The 16911-nt window shown below is 40.8% G+C and overlaps 2 protein-coding genes and 1 long non-coding RNA gene across 4 annotated transcripts in view; 2 read left to right on the top strand and 1 right to left on the bottom strand.

The window, feature by feature from the left end:
- Positions 1–6: 6 nt before the first annotated feature.
- Positions 7–16911, bottom strand: part of LOC128891023 (E3 ubiquitin-protein ligase CBL) — a 26946-nt gene continuing 10041 nt past the window's right edge. The window contains exons 2-8 of the mRNA XM_054150152.1: positions 8019–8165; positions 7677–7943; positions 7384–7603; positions 7128–7292; positions 3713–3989; positions 2625–3215; positions 7–2389 (exon numbers count right to left, since the gene is read on the bottom strand). Of these exons, the coding sequence (XP_054006127.1) occupies positions 2629–3215; positions 3713–3989; positions 7128–7292; positions 7384–7603; positions 7677–7943; positions 8019–8165 (1663 nt within the window). The 3' untranslated portion in view covers positions 7–2389; positions 2625–2628. The remainder of the gene's footprint in view (positions 2390–2624; positions 3216–3712; positions 3990–7127; positions 7293–7383; positions 7604–7676; positions 7944–8018; positions 8166–16911) is intronic.
- Positions 3998–6808, top strand: LOC128891025 (uncharacterized). Its single transcript, XR_008460736.1, has 2 exons — positions 3998–5055; positions 5165–6808. It is a non-coding gene; the product is annotated as an uncharacterized LOC128891025 (long non-coding RNA).
- LOC128891024 (uncharacterized) lies at positions 8424–11610 on the top strand. Of its 2 annotated transcripts, XM_054150153.1 has the most exons (6): positions 8424–8623; positions 9168–9252; positions 10493–10595; positions 10668–10777; positions 10954–11045; positions 11141–11610. In XM_054150153.1, the coding sequence occupies exons 2-6, from the start codon at positions 9192–9194 to the stop codon at positions 11354–11356; spliced, it is 582 nt and encodes a 193-aa protein (XP_054006128.1). In that variant the 5' UTR covers positions 8424–8623; positions 9168–9191; the 3' UTR covers positions 11357–11610. The 2 variants fall into 2 exon arrangements, with proteins under 2 accessions (XP_054006128.1, XP_054006130.1); XM_054150155.1 differs by lacking the exon at positions 9168–9252 and having other exon boundaries at positions 8432–8623.

Below are 16911 nucleotides of genomic sequence, written 5' to 3' on the forward strand. Positions count from 1 at the left end.
TATTTCGGGAAATATGTAAAACAATTTTTACAACGAATAATTAAATCAAGGAGGGTATTTACGGTCTACCCTAGATATTGCACCAAAATGGTTACTCTTATACGGTAGTGCGCGACAAAGAACAGTAGCAGTGCCGAAACATATTCTCGAGGGCACGGTCCTCAAATGGTTTCATCGTATCTACCAACGACACATGATGCGATACATCGATCCGAAATATACAATGTAGAAAAATAGGACAGCTAAATTCACCGAGCGCATCTATACCAGACATAAAATTCGATAACAAAGGCTAAGGGCTCCATTAGTGGATACGATATTGCGACGAGATAATTGTTTCCATGCAGATTCATAATCATTAGAATAAATAAACGTTTATTCCCTCTGAAAGTGGTCATTCTGTAAGTTCAAACGACAAATTGTGCTTCTTTTGAGTTTTATATTTTATAATCGCAACCCTGTGACTCGTGCCCTGATTCCGTAATCCAGGAGTTCCCAACCTGGTCGTGATCATTGAGGTGCCCAAGGTTAGAATCTATGGGCACATTACTTTCAGAAGAAACAATGTACGTAAAAAGGTGACTGGAGATTGCAATTACTTTTTACAGATGTATCGTTGAACTTACAAAAAAAAGTGTGGTCATAGGATGATAAACTTACGATCGAGCGTTGACATCAGAGACGGGCGAAATTATCATCCGAGTACGATGGAAATTACAATCTAAATTATTCTCGTTATTATTCGAATAAATTCTGTCTATCTCTGATTGACACGCAATGCTAAGAACCTCTGGATACAAGGTATCGGGGTACCCGATAATACACTTCCTTTTGTACAGAATAATAACGACGTGCCTTTGGTATGGTCGCGAGGTAGGATTGATTACGATGCAGTTATTTCGATGTGTAAATGTACGATACATTTTTACTCACTCGTGGTAACTAATTACGCGAAAGAAAGTTCCATATGTGTACTTACAATAAGATTTTACAACCGTTAACAATATAGATATGAATCGATACGACAAAAGCCACAGAATTACGAGGGATTGCCGTTGAACATGCGCTAAAATATATCTCGCAGAAGAAAATTTATGATTAAGAGTATTTTTATCCTTGTATCATACCGTAAACTGTTCCGACCAAAAGTGTCGCAAAGTGAACCATCGCGTCGATCGATCGATCGTCAAACGTGTACGGATTGTGACCCATAAATACATGATTTATTCGTTCCAATTGTTTCCGAAATTTATTTAGATACTCTTCTCTTTACTCTACTTTTTACAATTTTGCCTCGAGAGGTGAGATATTAATTAACGGGGTTTCGCTTTCCTATGCATCAATATGTTATTCGGTGTAGCCGAGGATCGCGTTCGTACATCCGTACGTTTAACAGAAGTATCACATTCGATAAATACGCTAATCGCTACGCGCGATATAACAAAAAGGAAAGAAAATTCCGTGCGAACTGAATTCTAGGAGGCACGTGAATTTCAAAGGATATTTCTCTCGCTTCGAAGAAATCGAAGCGATTGTTACACAAAGTATTACACATGATTCGCTTCTAGTTAAACTCGATCTTACGTAAGAGAGGTATCGTTTAAATATCTTGTAAAAATCTAACCGATATTCCTGTCCTCGGGGAACGTATAGCGAGAAAGAGGAATATCGAGACGAGAAAATTATGTAAATCATCCTACGTACTGTTGGGTTTGACCACTGTACATTTACGTGGACGCGCTCTTCCTTTAAACGCGTGTAATTAATTCTCATTTTTAAGTATTCAAAAGAGAAATGTATAATTACTCTATGCGAAAGATGTAGAACGATTCCGCTCGCGTCGATCGCGGAAAACGAAATACTTTGTACTCGACGGGCGCGAACTTCTTTGCGAAGTTCAACGTATTCATCACTCTTACTTACAATTAGTGTTTCGTCGCGTCTTGTCGTAGTTTTAAGCAGTCTTCTTTTTTTTTTTGTATGTGTGTGTTGTTATTGCATGATGTGTGAGTGTACGCGTGTGTGTATGTGTGTGTGTATGTGTGTATGTATGTGTAAGGAAAAAGAAATACACTAGTATTTCGAGATATCTTCCACGAAGATTGTTCAGTCATATGACAACACGTAAAAGAACCAATACGACCGTGTGCAAAAAAGATTCGTGCAGTAGAGGTTTCAAGGCAAACCATGGAGAACACTGTCGACTAACTCGCACACGTAACTCTCTTCGTCGGTTATCGAGGTGCGTATTGCTCGCGGAACAAGAACGTCTGAACCACAGGGAACACCTTTTTTCCACGCACAGGGGACAACAGGTTCTACACATTGCATACAACGTTCATGCAAAATGGGGCGAGTAAGGCCAGTTATGACCCGTCCGTGTTCAATCCTGAAACAAAAAGAAAACAACGTGAGTTAAATGATATTTGTATATTTCTTTGAAAAGGTAAGTTTATAATTTCTAATGTATTAGGTGGACTACCTCTTTATATGCTCATTTTTACTAGGCTGGTGTACATGAAGTATTGTGTTTTCTAGTCAGCATTGAGAAGTATGTGTCTACGTGTGTATGATGTGCGTATGGATTACTCTATAATCGTTTAGGCTTGCATTTTGCTGCATACCTGGTCAAGACGATTTCGTGGCAAATTCGTGCAGTATGTCGCAAGCCATTTCAAGATCGTTCCTAGTAATACCGAGCGCTCTAATCACGGCGTCTTGCGCAAATCCGAGAGCCGTCAGCTTGGTAATGTGTTCGACGTTGACGTTCTCGTATGCCGCGGTTTCTGGCTTAGCAGAACCGGTGGGATCGTCCTTACCTCTCATTAGGGCGGACAATCGTGCCGTATTCGCTTCCAGATTAATGTTCCTCACGACGTGCTGTCTCGTACCGGGTATCACGATCGTGTTTTCGTAATGATGGTCCTGTTTATTGTGCTCTTTGTTGGCCTTCGGCGGTCGCGGCACCGATAACGGAGGCGGAACCGGTGGCACGTTATTGCTGGACGTCGTTTGACTCGACGCCGAGGATGGGCCACTCGAACGTCTAGGTTTTTCAGGTAATGTCGGTGGCTGCGGTTGCATCGCTGTAACGTGACTTCCTTGGGATCGACGGACGTGCGTTCTGCCAACAGGAAACGGCACCGGTGGTACCGGTGGTGCTGGAGATGGCGAAGAAGCGCGATGCAGCATGTCGTATCCTGCCTCGGAGCTCACTAAAAACAATGAAAGAAAAGTCAGAAGATGCTTGCGTTGGAAAATAAATATGTATACTTTGAGTTGACTGCTATTTACTAGGTCTGAGTTGGGACTTGGAAGATTGATATTGTAATGTGACAGAATGACGAGTGTTTCTACTTAAAGTAGAATTCTAAATGATTGAATATGAAGGCACAGGTATTTATTAATCGTGTCTCGAGCAATAGAAAATGTATTGGGCTGTCTGGAAAGTCCATGCCGATTTTTAGTAGGCGACACAGGTATGAATATGTCGGAATGGCTGAAAACAAATATAACATGTATACATTCCTTAAATTGTGAAAAAGTTGTGGAACAAAATGGTACATATATAATTCAATAAATATACATCAAAATTCAAATATACCTTTGAATTTTTCTTAAAAATACCCATGAACTTTCCGGACAACCCAAATAAGAGCGATGGAATACAATTATCTTTCTGGTTTCAAGAGTGCTAGAGAACAACACTCACTATTATTGTTTTGTTGATTGTCAGCGCTGGAGTTGAATACCGTGTTAATTGCTGGTAACGGCGGTGGCGGTGCATTTTCCTTTGGTACCGTCAAGTGACGACCGTTCCTGGAGTGGCTGTTCGGCGTAGGCGACGGTGAGGGTCGTCGAGGAGGTAGCGGTGGACTCGGCACGATTCTTCGCGTCGAGACAGGGGAGTTCGTTGGACTTGAATCTTCTTCTTCGTCCGAGTCGTCGCATATCAGCCCGCAGTGCCCGTTACAGAGATCCATTATTTCCTAAAACAACGAGGGTAGCAGGAAATTGCATTAACTTCGATACTATCGTTCAACGTGGAAAGAAGGAGAGACTGGCCTCGTTCAACTCTGATCACTTAATTAATGCGACAGAATGCTCGAATGCATATACAGGGTGTTCATATTATCGTGCCAGGCATTCCTCTTGTATCTGTGAGTGAGAGAGAGAGAGAGAGAGAGAGAGAGAGAGAGAGAGAGAGAGCTCGAAACAAAAAAAAGTAAACTGTAACTGTTATCATTCTTTCATTCACAATTCATTTACACGTGAAAATAACATGAACACCCACTGCAACGATTCGACTTTGGTTTTAGACAGCATTAGACTTTTCGCGATTAGACAACTAGACAATTAAGCGTAGAAGTTAAAGTAACTCTTGGACGCGTTAGTCTTCTATGTAACGTAGATTGGCGTCAGTCGAATGAATTTATCCAAGCATACAGGGTGATATTCACGTGAAGCGTATGGAAAAAGATGTGTCGAGTAAATGTTACTTGTTGTTAGGTACGCTAGACAAAACAATTCCACAAAATCGCGCGTTACTCCGTTAATAATAATATTCTCACGTAAAAGGTGAAAAAAAGAATTGAAACGATTAAACACTTGCCAAGTTCGAACGTCTCATGCGGGCCACCCAGTATATGCGAGGAAACAGCACACAATTAATAACGTAGCGTAGTTACAAAGCGTGGAAGCGGAGGATCATAATGCATTTGTCCACTTACCTGCGTTAAACGGCAACAAACCATTCTCCTTCGGCTATGTACATTACCGATTAGGGTTCGATCATGCAGCGGGCAGAGCAATGGACCCAGTAGGTAAACGTTATGAAAATAAAGATATAAACGATCATGCGAACGATAATAACGATTACACCTTCGTTTCGTGTCAATGTTTCCCCCGTTCGTTGGAACAGTGACCGGCAAAGGGGATGCGCATAGCGAAACTAAAAAGTCCAGCAAAACGGTGGCGTGTGTGTTATACATGTGCAGACGTAACTCGGCGCAACGATGATGCGTATAATTTTATTTAAACAAACGAAAACGAGAGGTAATGAGAATGAACGAACGAAACGAGAAGTTCTCGGTACCCTGGTGTCTTACAGTGAGTAGGAGAAAATGCACGCTACAGAGTAATGTTTACGAAATATTTATTTTAGACCTCTATTTCGCCGCTGATATACACAGGCAGCGTTGACGGATATCTGAACAGAATCGAAGGTCGATCAGCAGCACTATTCATTGTACAAGTAATACTAAATGGCTACACGTGAACGCAGTAGAAGTCTAACCGTTAACTTTTTTTTTTTCGAGTTTCTAATGCAACAGGTGGTGTATAGATGCTTTTCGGTGCTTACGTGGCTACGCTCAAAGAATTACCGTTTCTCATCTATTAACTCGTTAAATGGCAATAATTAACTGCCTTAGATAAACCAACGGAAAAAAAAAAATAACTCTCGGTGCAATTTTCTGTTGTCAGCTCGTGCATATATGCCTTAATGCGTACAAGACCTGCGGTGTTTGTGTATCAAGGGGCAAACAAAAAATGATGATACGTATACCAACAGCACCGATATACGGCATTAAGTGCTCTACCTACGCGATCATTGGTAATAAAAACCTTTCAAAGACTTGGTTCTTACGTGAACGGAATAAATAATAAATATCTAAGGTAATGAAAATAATAAACATCTTTACCACGGTAAAGATGCCGCATTACATTGTTCCTATCGCCAACAGGTACGTAATTAAGTCTAACGGAATACAAAAAGAAAAAGAAAACGACGAACGCGGTACACGTTCGTCTAGAGGCTACATAGCACTTCTTGTTACTCGATGTAAGCTGCGCTACTTCGGTTGAAAGATAACTACGCTTTTATCTACTTGTTGTTCCGAGTACTAGCAAAATCTTTGATATGCTTTTACCATGTCATTGCTTATACAAATATTAATAAAATATCGAGAGATTTAAACTTCTGCAAAACAAAGCGAAGAGAGGAATGGAATCGTAAATGAATTTCCAGGAAAACGTGCAGTTGCTTTGTATCATCGACTTCCTACGTTGTAACATAAACGTACGAACGAATCGATTCTCTTTTCGAATTGCACACTAATAAAAACATTAATCCGACGTTACAAGTTTCCTATTCTACGAATGTGTACTCGTATATGTGGATGAACTTTTACCAACTTCAACAGTTGCATTATGCATACGACTGCAAAGAAGACGCTCTCTGCCAGCTATACACGTCGGCGCATGCATGATTAAAAGTCGATTCGTTTCTTAATTGATCCCGTGTAAAAAGGATTTTACTTTGTCGTACAAAAAGCGGATAATCCGTACGTAATCATTGTCGCGAATCACGTACGGGTTGATTCATCTACGGTGTTATTTCTAAACGTTATGTCGTTCGTAAAATGTAGTTTCGTTATTGTAAATAAAACGTTGCACGCCAAGTGCAACTGATCTCGTGTACATTAAACGACACGATGTTTCGCTCCGTGGAAGCATGAGTTACGAAAGCAAACTCTTCATAGTAAATGAAACAAGAACGAATGATTCGTACAATAAGCTCTGAACGGTGTAATGCAAAAAAACAACCTACCTTAGGGTCTCCATGAATGCAAGTTTCTTTTCTTAAAAATAAAAACGAATAAGTAATTCAAACGTGTTAGTTCGATCGAACATTCGTAAACTGCAAAAAAACATTCGTATTAATCGTTCGTTGGACTTTCGAAGGTTTTTGAAAACAATACTGTTAAGCCATTCCGCGTGTTCTTATGTACATACAAAAAAAAAATAATAGCAGAAGTATGATTCGAACAAAGCTCACATAGAGACAAAAAAGTTGGTCCCTTTTTACACTGTTCACTCTTCACACATTCTCTTCAGTAACTTATGCTCAGTAACTTCGTTATTACGTTCAAGCTTGGGTACCTCGCGAGAGGTGACGAGTTCGATGATAATCTTACGAATGATATGACGCAACGATCGTATAAACTCGAAATCTCGCGTGAAATGCGTGAAGCATTCTTTGAAAGTGAGGCATATTGCTGGGAGAAGTTGTTATACATAGAGCACATTTAATATAATGAGGGTAGGTGCTACTCCTAGTCGGATACCTCGGTGTCAGGGTCAAGATCCCGCGTGGGGGTCGATGCATTACTAACAGATGCCGAATGGGTTCCTGACCGATGTGTTCTTCGAGGATCGAATGGATCGATTACTATCTGTTCGGTTCCTTTAATTTCAGCGCGGCAAAACGGACAACCCTGTCCCTCGGAATCCTGCAAAATTGTACATAACGAGTTTGTAGTCTCACAGATTTTTCGATCTAGACGTACATCCGTATACGAGATAACATTAACGTTTAGGTACCTGCCAAGCTGTGAGACACGGCGTACACAGAAGGTGACCGCAGGGTTCTATCCTCACATCCTTGTCATTTTCTGCACAAATTTTACACAACTGGAATGTACTACCCATTTCGCAATATAGTTCGTACTGTTCTGCTGTGACTTTTATGTGTTCTTCTGGAGTGGGTTGCACTGCCCATGTTAGGTCAGGATTTATGTTATGACCATCAGGATATAAGTAACTGAAATTGGAGCATTAAATGGTAGAAACCTCTTAGAGTTTTTTTAATATATCTCGATATGGTATATACTTACAAGCCTTCCCGATATCCGTCGAGCAACGCTTGACAAAGACTTTTATTGTGGGGTATAGTTTGAAGAATGTCTCCATCGGATGTAACATAACCGATGGCCCACTGTCCTAACCTTGTACAACTTAACCGAAACACATAACTTCCAGGTCTGCAATACTTTTGTAAACGTGCTTTCACTTCGTCATAAGTAAGGAAAGCTACGTATCCAGGATGGGTCACAGCCAGAATTTTCCAATTACGTAAAAGCGTAGACCAGGGTTGAAATAACCTATAGGAATAAAAAACAGGTTAACACAACTAAATATTTGATAACTAAAAGGAAGTTTTATATGTTTAAACTTACCTTGTAAATACATCAAACTCAAAATTAGAGATATAGTCATTGCACGTAAGATCTATCGTAGATTTCAATGCCATGGCTTGTAGCACAGAACTAATTGGATGCACTTCGTTTAACTTGTCTCTGAATACTTTCCATGGGACCAATGTACTAAAAACAAAAGCAGAGGTAATTTGTTTTTTGAGCGAGGCATTACCCTTGTCTGTGGAAAATGATAAAACAGAGAAGAGTAAAGGGATTTATAGGGAAGGAAGAGAATAGATGCTATAAAGGTGCAATTCATGTAAAAAATATGTATTTATTTAAAGACACTTATGCATCAACATTACAACGACAACCATAGATTAACGATAGATAGTAAATGTTATCATAAGATTTAAGGAGTCATCATAAGATTCACTGTCATTATCGAATGAATCATAACCAAAAAAATAAAACGTTCAAGTCATTTGGTACGGTGTGTCATCATACACAAGTATGAATTGCGTATGTATGCAAGCCGGTAGACGCTCGTAGATTGCGGCCGGTTGTTCAGCAGTTCAGTGTGAAAGCGGAGCTCTTAGTGCGCGGTCGAGTGTTCTTTCTTTCCGTTTGTCATCGTATTTTCGGTAAGATTCTACTCACTCTCCATGATAATGCATAAACGAGCACCGTGAATCGTATCACCGACGCTTTCATTGTGTACGAATAAAAACGTGGGATTAAACATTGACGTGATACAACGTAAAATATCATACGACTCGAGCAACTCGATAGCATCGTATCTTCGAGGTTAGAACGACGGACGGTAGATGGCAATCGATTTCGAACTGACACGCAAAAAACTAAATATTCAAACGTTTGTCTTTCACATTCGCTTTACAATACAGTTCATTCAATAACAAAGTATTACGCAACACTTTGCAATCTTATCGTAACGTAGTTATCATATCTTTATCGCGATTAGCGTTTCTTGCTTCATTCCTAGACGGTCAATCTATCGTTTCAATAAGTTTGTACACCTTTGTCAAAGTTATTACAATGCCGACGATGAAATTCTACATTTTGCAGAAATCGCAGGATCGTTAGAATTGTTGGTACCGCGGGTTGTTTATTTTAAACCTGTCACGTCGTAAAGTGTTAGTACCACGGTGTTTGCACTGACAATTTCAGGGACAGCACGCATCGTACAGAAGAATGCATTTTATAAAATTGGCGCTGCCTGTGGGGTTTACTCGAGTTATTCGAAATTTCGCAGGCACGTAACTCGATAAGTTTCACACCTTAATCGCCCTCGCTCTGTCCCGTTCTGAGAATAAGATAATCTTTTCAAGGATGAAATTTAATGCGACACCGATCCTTGCAAAGATCAAACTAAGGGATTTATTATTAACAATTGCATGAAACAGCGTTTCAAGCATCGAATAGAAAGCATTTGTATCCCGATAGGTTCGTTCGTACGTGAACGATACAATGACTCAGGGGTTTCTAACTTTTATGTCAACCTCTCTCCAAATACTTCATTCGACTACTTTTTTCTATCAATGCAAAATAAATACAGGGTGTCCCGAAAATGTTGTAACACCTTGAAAGAGGTGGTTCGGGAGGTGATTTGAAGCAACTTTTTCCTTAGCGAAAATGTTGTCCGAGTCTTCGTTGAGGAGATATTAACGGAAAACACTGACCAATCAGAGCGCGAGGATGCCGATGAAGCGGCCGCGGTAGCGTATGAGCGAAGCCGGCTAGCGTGTAGCCTACGCTCAATCGGCATCCTCGCGCTCTGATTGGTCAGTGTTTTCCGTTAATATCTCCTCAACGAAGCCTCGGACAACATTTTCGCTAAGGAAAAAGTTGCTTCAAATCACCTCCTGAACCACCTCTTTCAAGGTGTTACAACATTTTTGGGACACCCTGTATATGTATGTACATCGCGAATAGGACTTTTCGTTAGAATCCCAGATCGATTTTTCTAGCCTGGCGACAATTAGAATGTAAGCAAGAAGCATAAGAAAGTAGCACAAAAGAAACTTTAAAAACAATACGTGCTAAATGTCACAGCATTGAGACGTCAAATCGATATAATACAGTTCCCACAAACCAATGGAAAAACGACCTATGCGCGATGTGTCGTACATTAGTTATGAAGAAGTTGCAAGTAATCGTTACACGAATAAGGTTAGGGTTAAATTAGGGTACGTTCCTAACCTTCGACACGTTCGGGATCTGCGAACACGAGTACACTCGTAACCGATTAGCAGAGTGCTAATTAATTCAAAATGAATTTATTTACATTCGTTTCAAACGATAGAATTGTTTTTATAGAGTTATACAACGACAGCTTCTTACTACAATACCTCGCTAACATAACCGTTGTCCTCTGTATTCGTTGCGCTTGCAATATTTGGTATTTGTTACGAATAACTTTTTTTTTTTTTTAAATATAAAATGTCACTGATTGTAATTATACCGAGATTATTTTAAATATCGATCAATTCCAGTCGCAGCAACAGTCATGAGTGGAAACGAGAATTACAAAGAAGCTAAATCGATTTACGATTTCACGGCCAACAACATCAAAGGCGAGGAGGTTCCTCTCTCAAAGTAAGCGACTATCGCTGGGCTAATTAATTGATAAGACACTTATATATATTTTTAACATTACTGTATCTGCAGATACAAGGATCACGTGTGCTTGATCGTAAACGTGGCGTCAAAGTGTGGTCTCACGGCAACAAACTACAAAGAACTGAATGAATTATACGACGAATACGCAGAGTCCAAAGGTACAGTGAAAGAAACTATCTATAGATTGAACGAAATAAGGAGAATTTTGTGATATCTACGGTAAACAAGTAAGGTATCACCCGAAAGGCCTTCGTTTGAATTTATTTATATGTTTACCTCCCTTCTCTCAATTCTGGTTCGGAAATGATCGATTACAAGAACGATACGTTTACAGGTTTACGAATTTTGGCGTTCCCTTGCAACCAGTTTAATGGCCAGGAACCCGGAGGAAGCGACGAGATCTGCAGTTTCGCCGACCGGCAAAAGGTATTCGAACGTTCCTTATCGTTATGAAATATACGCATACATCGACATCTATAGATGCTCGTGGAAACTTTTACTTAACGTACGTTTCCCTGCAGGTCAAGTTTGACTTGTTTGAGAAGATCGACGTGAACGGAGACGATGCGCATCCACTTTGGAAGTACATGAAGAAAGAACAAGGAGGGACTCTGGGTAGCTTCATCAAATGGAACTTTACAAAGTTCATCGTCAACAAGGAGGGCAAAGTAGTGGAACGACACGGCCCTAACGTGGATCCCAGTAAACTGAAGAGCAACCTTGAGAAATACTTCTAAGCGTTATCGTACTATTTTTATATATATATATTTAATCTGCAACGATTCACATGTAGTACATTTTGTAATCGAGAAACACCAGTCTAGAAACGATGCTTCGACTACATCTCACTTTTATCGGAAACATATTAAGCATGTCGATATTTTATATACATCCTATCGTAAGAGATTCGAGACATACGGATGTAATGTAATCACAGCTTTATTTCTATTTCTTTTCCGTTTACGAAACATGACATTGTACACACCTCGCATTAAGACGTCAATGCAATTCAGAAATATCACGGATTACTTTTTTTTACGTGCAAACGAACATTCTTTTTTTTACGAGTATAGATGGATGCATGTATATATTTTATTTCCGTATGTAATATATAAGTGAAAACCAATAAATAGGGTGTCAGCTTAATATCGAAATTAGAAATTTTTGAATTATTCAAAGAACCATTCTTGTCTGTAGGGCGTCGAAGGGATCGCGAGACAATTAAATTCAGTCGCATAAAAGGCGCTAATGATGTTAAAAATAGGCTTGGTCACGAACAAACGTAAACGCCGTGACGTAGATCGAAAGTACGCCTATGGCGCTCGCTACTACCACAAAAAGGAAAAGACAATAGTCGGTACATCAGAGAAATCTATAATTGCGATGGGCCTTTGAAACACGGGATAGCTTTGATGAGTCGCACTGTATTCGTATTTTCCCCGAACGGTGACAGTCGGTCGGTGCAATATCCGGGAAGTAATTTGGTAGATTCATCATCCATCCTCGGCCAAATTCCCCCCGCTGTTTTCACAATGTCTGTTTCGCGACATGCGATCACCGGCTGTCCTAGCGGAAGAAGACGTTTCCGTCGAGTGCAGCTGACCGTCTTATTTTCAATGCTAATTTCGATCATTCCAGGTCCCCACGTAAGACTTTTGTAGCGATTCCGTATCCTTTTTAGGACAGCAGGCGTCGGGATACATTTTCTCGATTCTTTGTATTTTTAACACGTTCACTGCCAGACTAATACTTTTGAAAATGTCTACTGCGATTTAACTTTGTTTACAGACTTTTGGAAACTGCGTAATGAAATATTTATTTTGGTATTTAGTTCTGTAACTTCATCAAAATTCAAGTGTTTCGTTTAAATTCATTTTCTATGACGCTTAACTTTCAGAATTAATAGTTTTCGTTTTTCAGTGAAAAGCACTGTCACCCATATATGGGTGACGTGGCGATCAACGTGTTAATAGTTGACAGAGAATTGTAGATTGACTTAGTGACAAGCAAAGAAAGCATTGATTTAATTTGTTAGGCGCAGAAATTAATTATGCGCGTTCGTTAGATTTTGTTCGGCCGGTAGACAAAATTCTTGGTCGTTAAAATACGCGTTATTTCTGCGACGACCGGATATATAACGCACAGATTCGTCACGGAGTACGTTCCAACAGTGTCAGAAATTAATTCGACGTTCTTCGCTCGAAAAATGGGTCGATGCATCCCAGGCACATTCGAGCAACACGATGACATAATTACGGGCCATCGTGTCCCGTGCGAGAGCAGGTCAAGGATGAAAGGCGAACACACTCGACCCACCGCGAAATACTTTTCTCTCGTTATATTTCCTTGCGGATTAAACATTTCGGATGAAGCCCTGCTATGACCGTTTCATTTTATTTGCGCAATGACTTTACTCGCCATGACAAACGAAAAAGAAACGTTCTATTAGGTCGTCCCATAAGTTCGTGCCGAAGACTGTGACGAAATTTAATAAAACAAAAACCACAGAAATTTTCTAGTAACGGTACAATGACTATATGAGAGAGGTGAGAAACTATTGTGAAATGAGACAGATTATCTTTTCTTGTGACACATAAAAGTATTAATATTCACATATTAATCGAAGAAATAGAAGTATTAGGTAGACTGGAAAGCAATGTCGTTTCTTTTACATTAAATTCAAACAAATTTTTAATAAATTTCTATGTTTAATCAATTATGAAATCGCTCTCGTTATCAGCAGCCTTTTGCCGTCAGGTGTGCAAAATTTTCAATGGCAAATTGATAAAAATCAATGAGCTGATGAGTGATAAACGAATATTTAAAATTGCAAAAACGACATTACTTTCCAGTTTACCTAATGTAAATGGCACGAACTTTTACGACAACTTAATATAAAAGGGCGAAAGGAGTATTTTTTTCGTCTGGCGAACAGAAATACTCTTCGCCTCGAGTTATCTTAAACGACGACGATCGCCATTCGAATTCTTTAAACAAACAAAAAATTGTTCCTTGTAATTCTTTCGGATTATTATTGCATATAATTTTGTGTGTGCGTTTTCTATATCGTTGTACGTCACGAATCCATGAAATTCCCAATTTGCTCATACGTGTTAATTGCGAAGCTGAGCAGCGCGAAGGTGTTGGACGTTTAAGACTTAAAATCGCGTTCGATGGAACCCAGGCAGCCTTGCCTGAGATCTGAGTAACGGGACGCAGGTTAAGAAGAGAAGAAAAGAGGCTAGGCGTACGCCGAGGCGCGTGTCCTTCCTGAATTTCAATCCTGAGTCGCTTTACGTCACCGTTAAACTGGGTCACGTCCTCTATTGCAGGAGTACCCCGTGTCTCGGAATTGAATGTACCGCGATATATCTGTACGTACGCACATGTGTATATACATATATAATATATATACATATGCATAGACGGCGCGTGGTTAATGTACAAAACGAAGCCGAGAGATACTAACGCTATAATTAGTCGTCCTTGCTTGCCGACTGATCCGAGGCCCGCCTCCATTCATAGATCGCTGCTTTTCCAACGCGTCGACGTAGTCTTCCGCTGATTCGCACCCTCGTGCGAAATCAGCACCGTAACGCTCACTATTTCTGTTGACATTTCACGTTCTTCCACGTGGCAGCAGGGAATTGTAACGCAGGCTGCGTACAATTTCGTATATTACGATAAAAATAGCAAAGGTGTCCTCTTATCAGTTGAGGCTGTATCGATTATGTCCGCAGGGGATTCGTATTAACGGCGACCATGTAAGATACCTGTTTCTTTCCGAGATTTTTTCCGAGGTCTATACGTAAACATATCGTATCGCGATTGAACTTGTTTCTTTTTCAGCTTAATAGCCGCGGCAAAGAAAAATATAGGATTCGTAAAAGAAAAGCTTGCTCGTCGTAAACACTTGGTGCTCGGATACGAGCAATGTACGATATACAATAGTTGTACATGTGTTTATACAATTTATATACTTGTTTAAGTTGTATTAGGTCGTTCCATAAGTTCGTGCCGATGACTGTGTCGAAATTTAATAAAACACTACAGAAATTTTCTAGTAACGGTATAATAACTATGTGAGAGAGGTGAGAAACTATTGCGAAATGAGACAGATTATCTTTTCTTGTGACACTTAAGAGTATGTTTAACATATTAATTTGAGAAATAGAAGTATAAATGACACCAACTTTTAGGACGACCTAATATACAGGGTGTCCCAAAAGTCGGGGAGGAGCCGGAAATGGGGGGTAGCTGAGACGATTCTGAACAACAATTTCCTTTGCAAAAATGTCGGATGAGGCTTCGTTAAGGAGATATTAAGAGAATACCCCGACCAATCAGAGCGCGCGTAGACCGTTGGAGCGGCCGCGGTAGCGAAGGCTACGCGCTAGGCGGCAGCGTCAATGTCCTTCGATGCACGTCGAGTCACTTGTTCGCGTACAAGCGCGGCCGCCAGCGCGTAGCCTTCGCTACCGCGGCCGCTCCAACGGTCTACGCGCGCTCTGATTGGTCGGGGTTTTCTCTTAATATCTCCTTAACGAAGCTTCATCCGACATTTTTGCAAAGGAAATTGTTGTTCAGAATCGTCTCAGCTACCCCCTATTTCCAGTTCCTCCCCGACTTTTGGGACACCCTGTATATCGATGTAAAGACCACCCGCGGGGGGGTTGAACGGCATTGACGGGCCCCGATGTCTATCAGCTATTCGTGTCTGAAGAGTTACGACGAAAAACCAGTCCCTCCTGCCCCCGTTGCCAGTCGGCGAGTTAAGCTCGCATCCGGACGTGGAGCCGAAGCGGAAGGAAGGGGACGTGACGTCGCGATTAAAGCGAATTAAACGAGCGAATTGTACGAATCGTCGTGGCCGCTCGTAGACCAACGTTTCGCGACTATACTTCGTCTACGTTATTTTTTTGAAACATTCAATCCGCGATATCAAGGCACAACGTTCAAAATAACCTTCCGAAGAGAGTTGAACCTCGATATGTGCACTCCTTTCTCGCTATTGTTGTTTACAGGTGGAAGTGGACACTTGGCAACAGGTGAAAATGGAGGTCGAAGGTTTTTTTGAAACTTTGAATCCGCGATATTAAATCACAACGTTCAAAATAACTTTCGGAGAGAGTTGAACCTCGATATCTGCGCTCCTTTCCCGCTTTTGTTGTTTACAAGTGGAAGTGGACACTTGGCAACAGGTGAAATTGGAGGTCGAAGGCTTCCGTTTGAGACACCAACAGATCGATAAGATGTTAACCTCTTCACACCTGCTGTACGGTGTACTTAAAACCTCGCGGACGGTTTGTAACTGTACTCTTGAACTTCAGACCAAATAGATCCTATAGATCCTTTTTGACCAACTGCAATTACATTTAGAAACTGTAGTATCGCGCCCTCTCACCCGTGCCCAGTGTAAATCAGAAATGAAATAAGAACATTAATGCCAGAGTGAGAGATGGTCCAGTTGGAAAAGCGATCGACTGCCAATACAGAGGTCCCGAATTAGGGAAGCTTGCTTGCACACAGGTGCAACTCTCCGCGTGTCGTTAGAAGCATCTTTGGTTCGGTGGAGCGACGACGATGTTCGATATAACGTCGATAATGCGATTAACGGTAGGCATCGCCCCGAGTAGCCTCACAGAGATTCACGCAAGCACGTAGAACCTTTGAAACGAACCTTGAAACGCAGACTCCAGGCGTTTCGCTAACATTTTCCGTGGGTGTACGTTCTCTGTATATTGCATAATTGCATCGAACCGTCGATAGTTCGAAACCATCCGAACATTTCCGTCGAGGGCACGCGAACGAAACCACGTCAAAGCCTCCAGGTTCAAATTGATCGTGAAAACTGCATAAACGGATAAGAATTTCCTCGCTGGTTGCTCGAGGACATCGATACGACGTCCTTCATGGACATCGTCGAATTCAAAGTTTATTATTTATTATTACATAAGTAAGGAACACGCAGGATGTTTTCGTAACATGTTCGCGTCGGCGGGATTTTTCACCTTTAACCTCGTGATTTAACCAATTTTTATTCATATAGTAAACGATGAATGGAAGTGGCACGTAGGTGAGAGTGAGAAAGAGGGAGGGTTACTTGGTAACCTTTAAGGGTTAGCGCGAAAGAAATGGGATTCGCGGAAACAGCGGATACAGAACTGACGAAATAACAAAGGAATACCTCCCACCAGACCAAAAGCTTGTAAAATGACGCTACACTCCTCTCTCTCTCTCTCTCTCTCTCTCTCTCTCTCTCTCTCTCTCTCTCTCTCTCTCTCTCTCTCTC

This window comes from Hylaeus anthracinus, unplaced genomic scaffold (assembly GCF_026225885.1).
Source record: "Hylaeus anthracinus isolate JK02 unplaced genomic scaffold, UHH_iyHylAnth1.0_haploid 12001, whole genome shotgun sequence".
Classification (NCBI taxonomy): domain Eukaryota; kingdom Metazoa; phylum Arthropoda; class Insecta; order Hymenoptera; family Colletidae; genus Hylaeus; species Hylaeus anthracinus.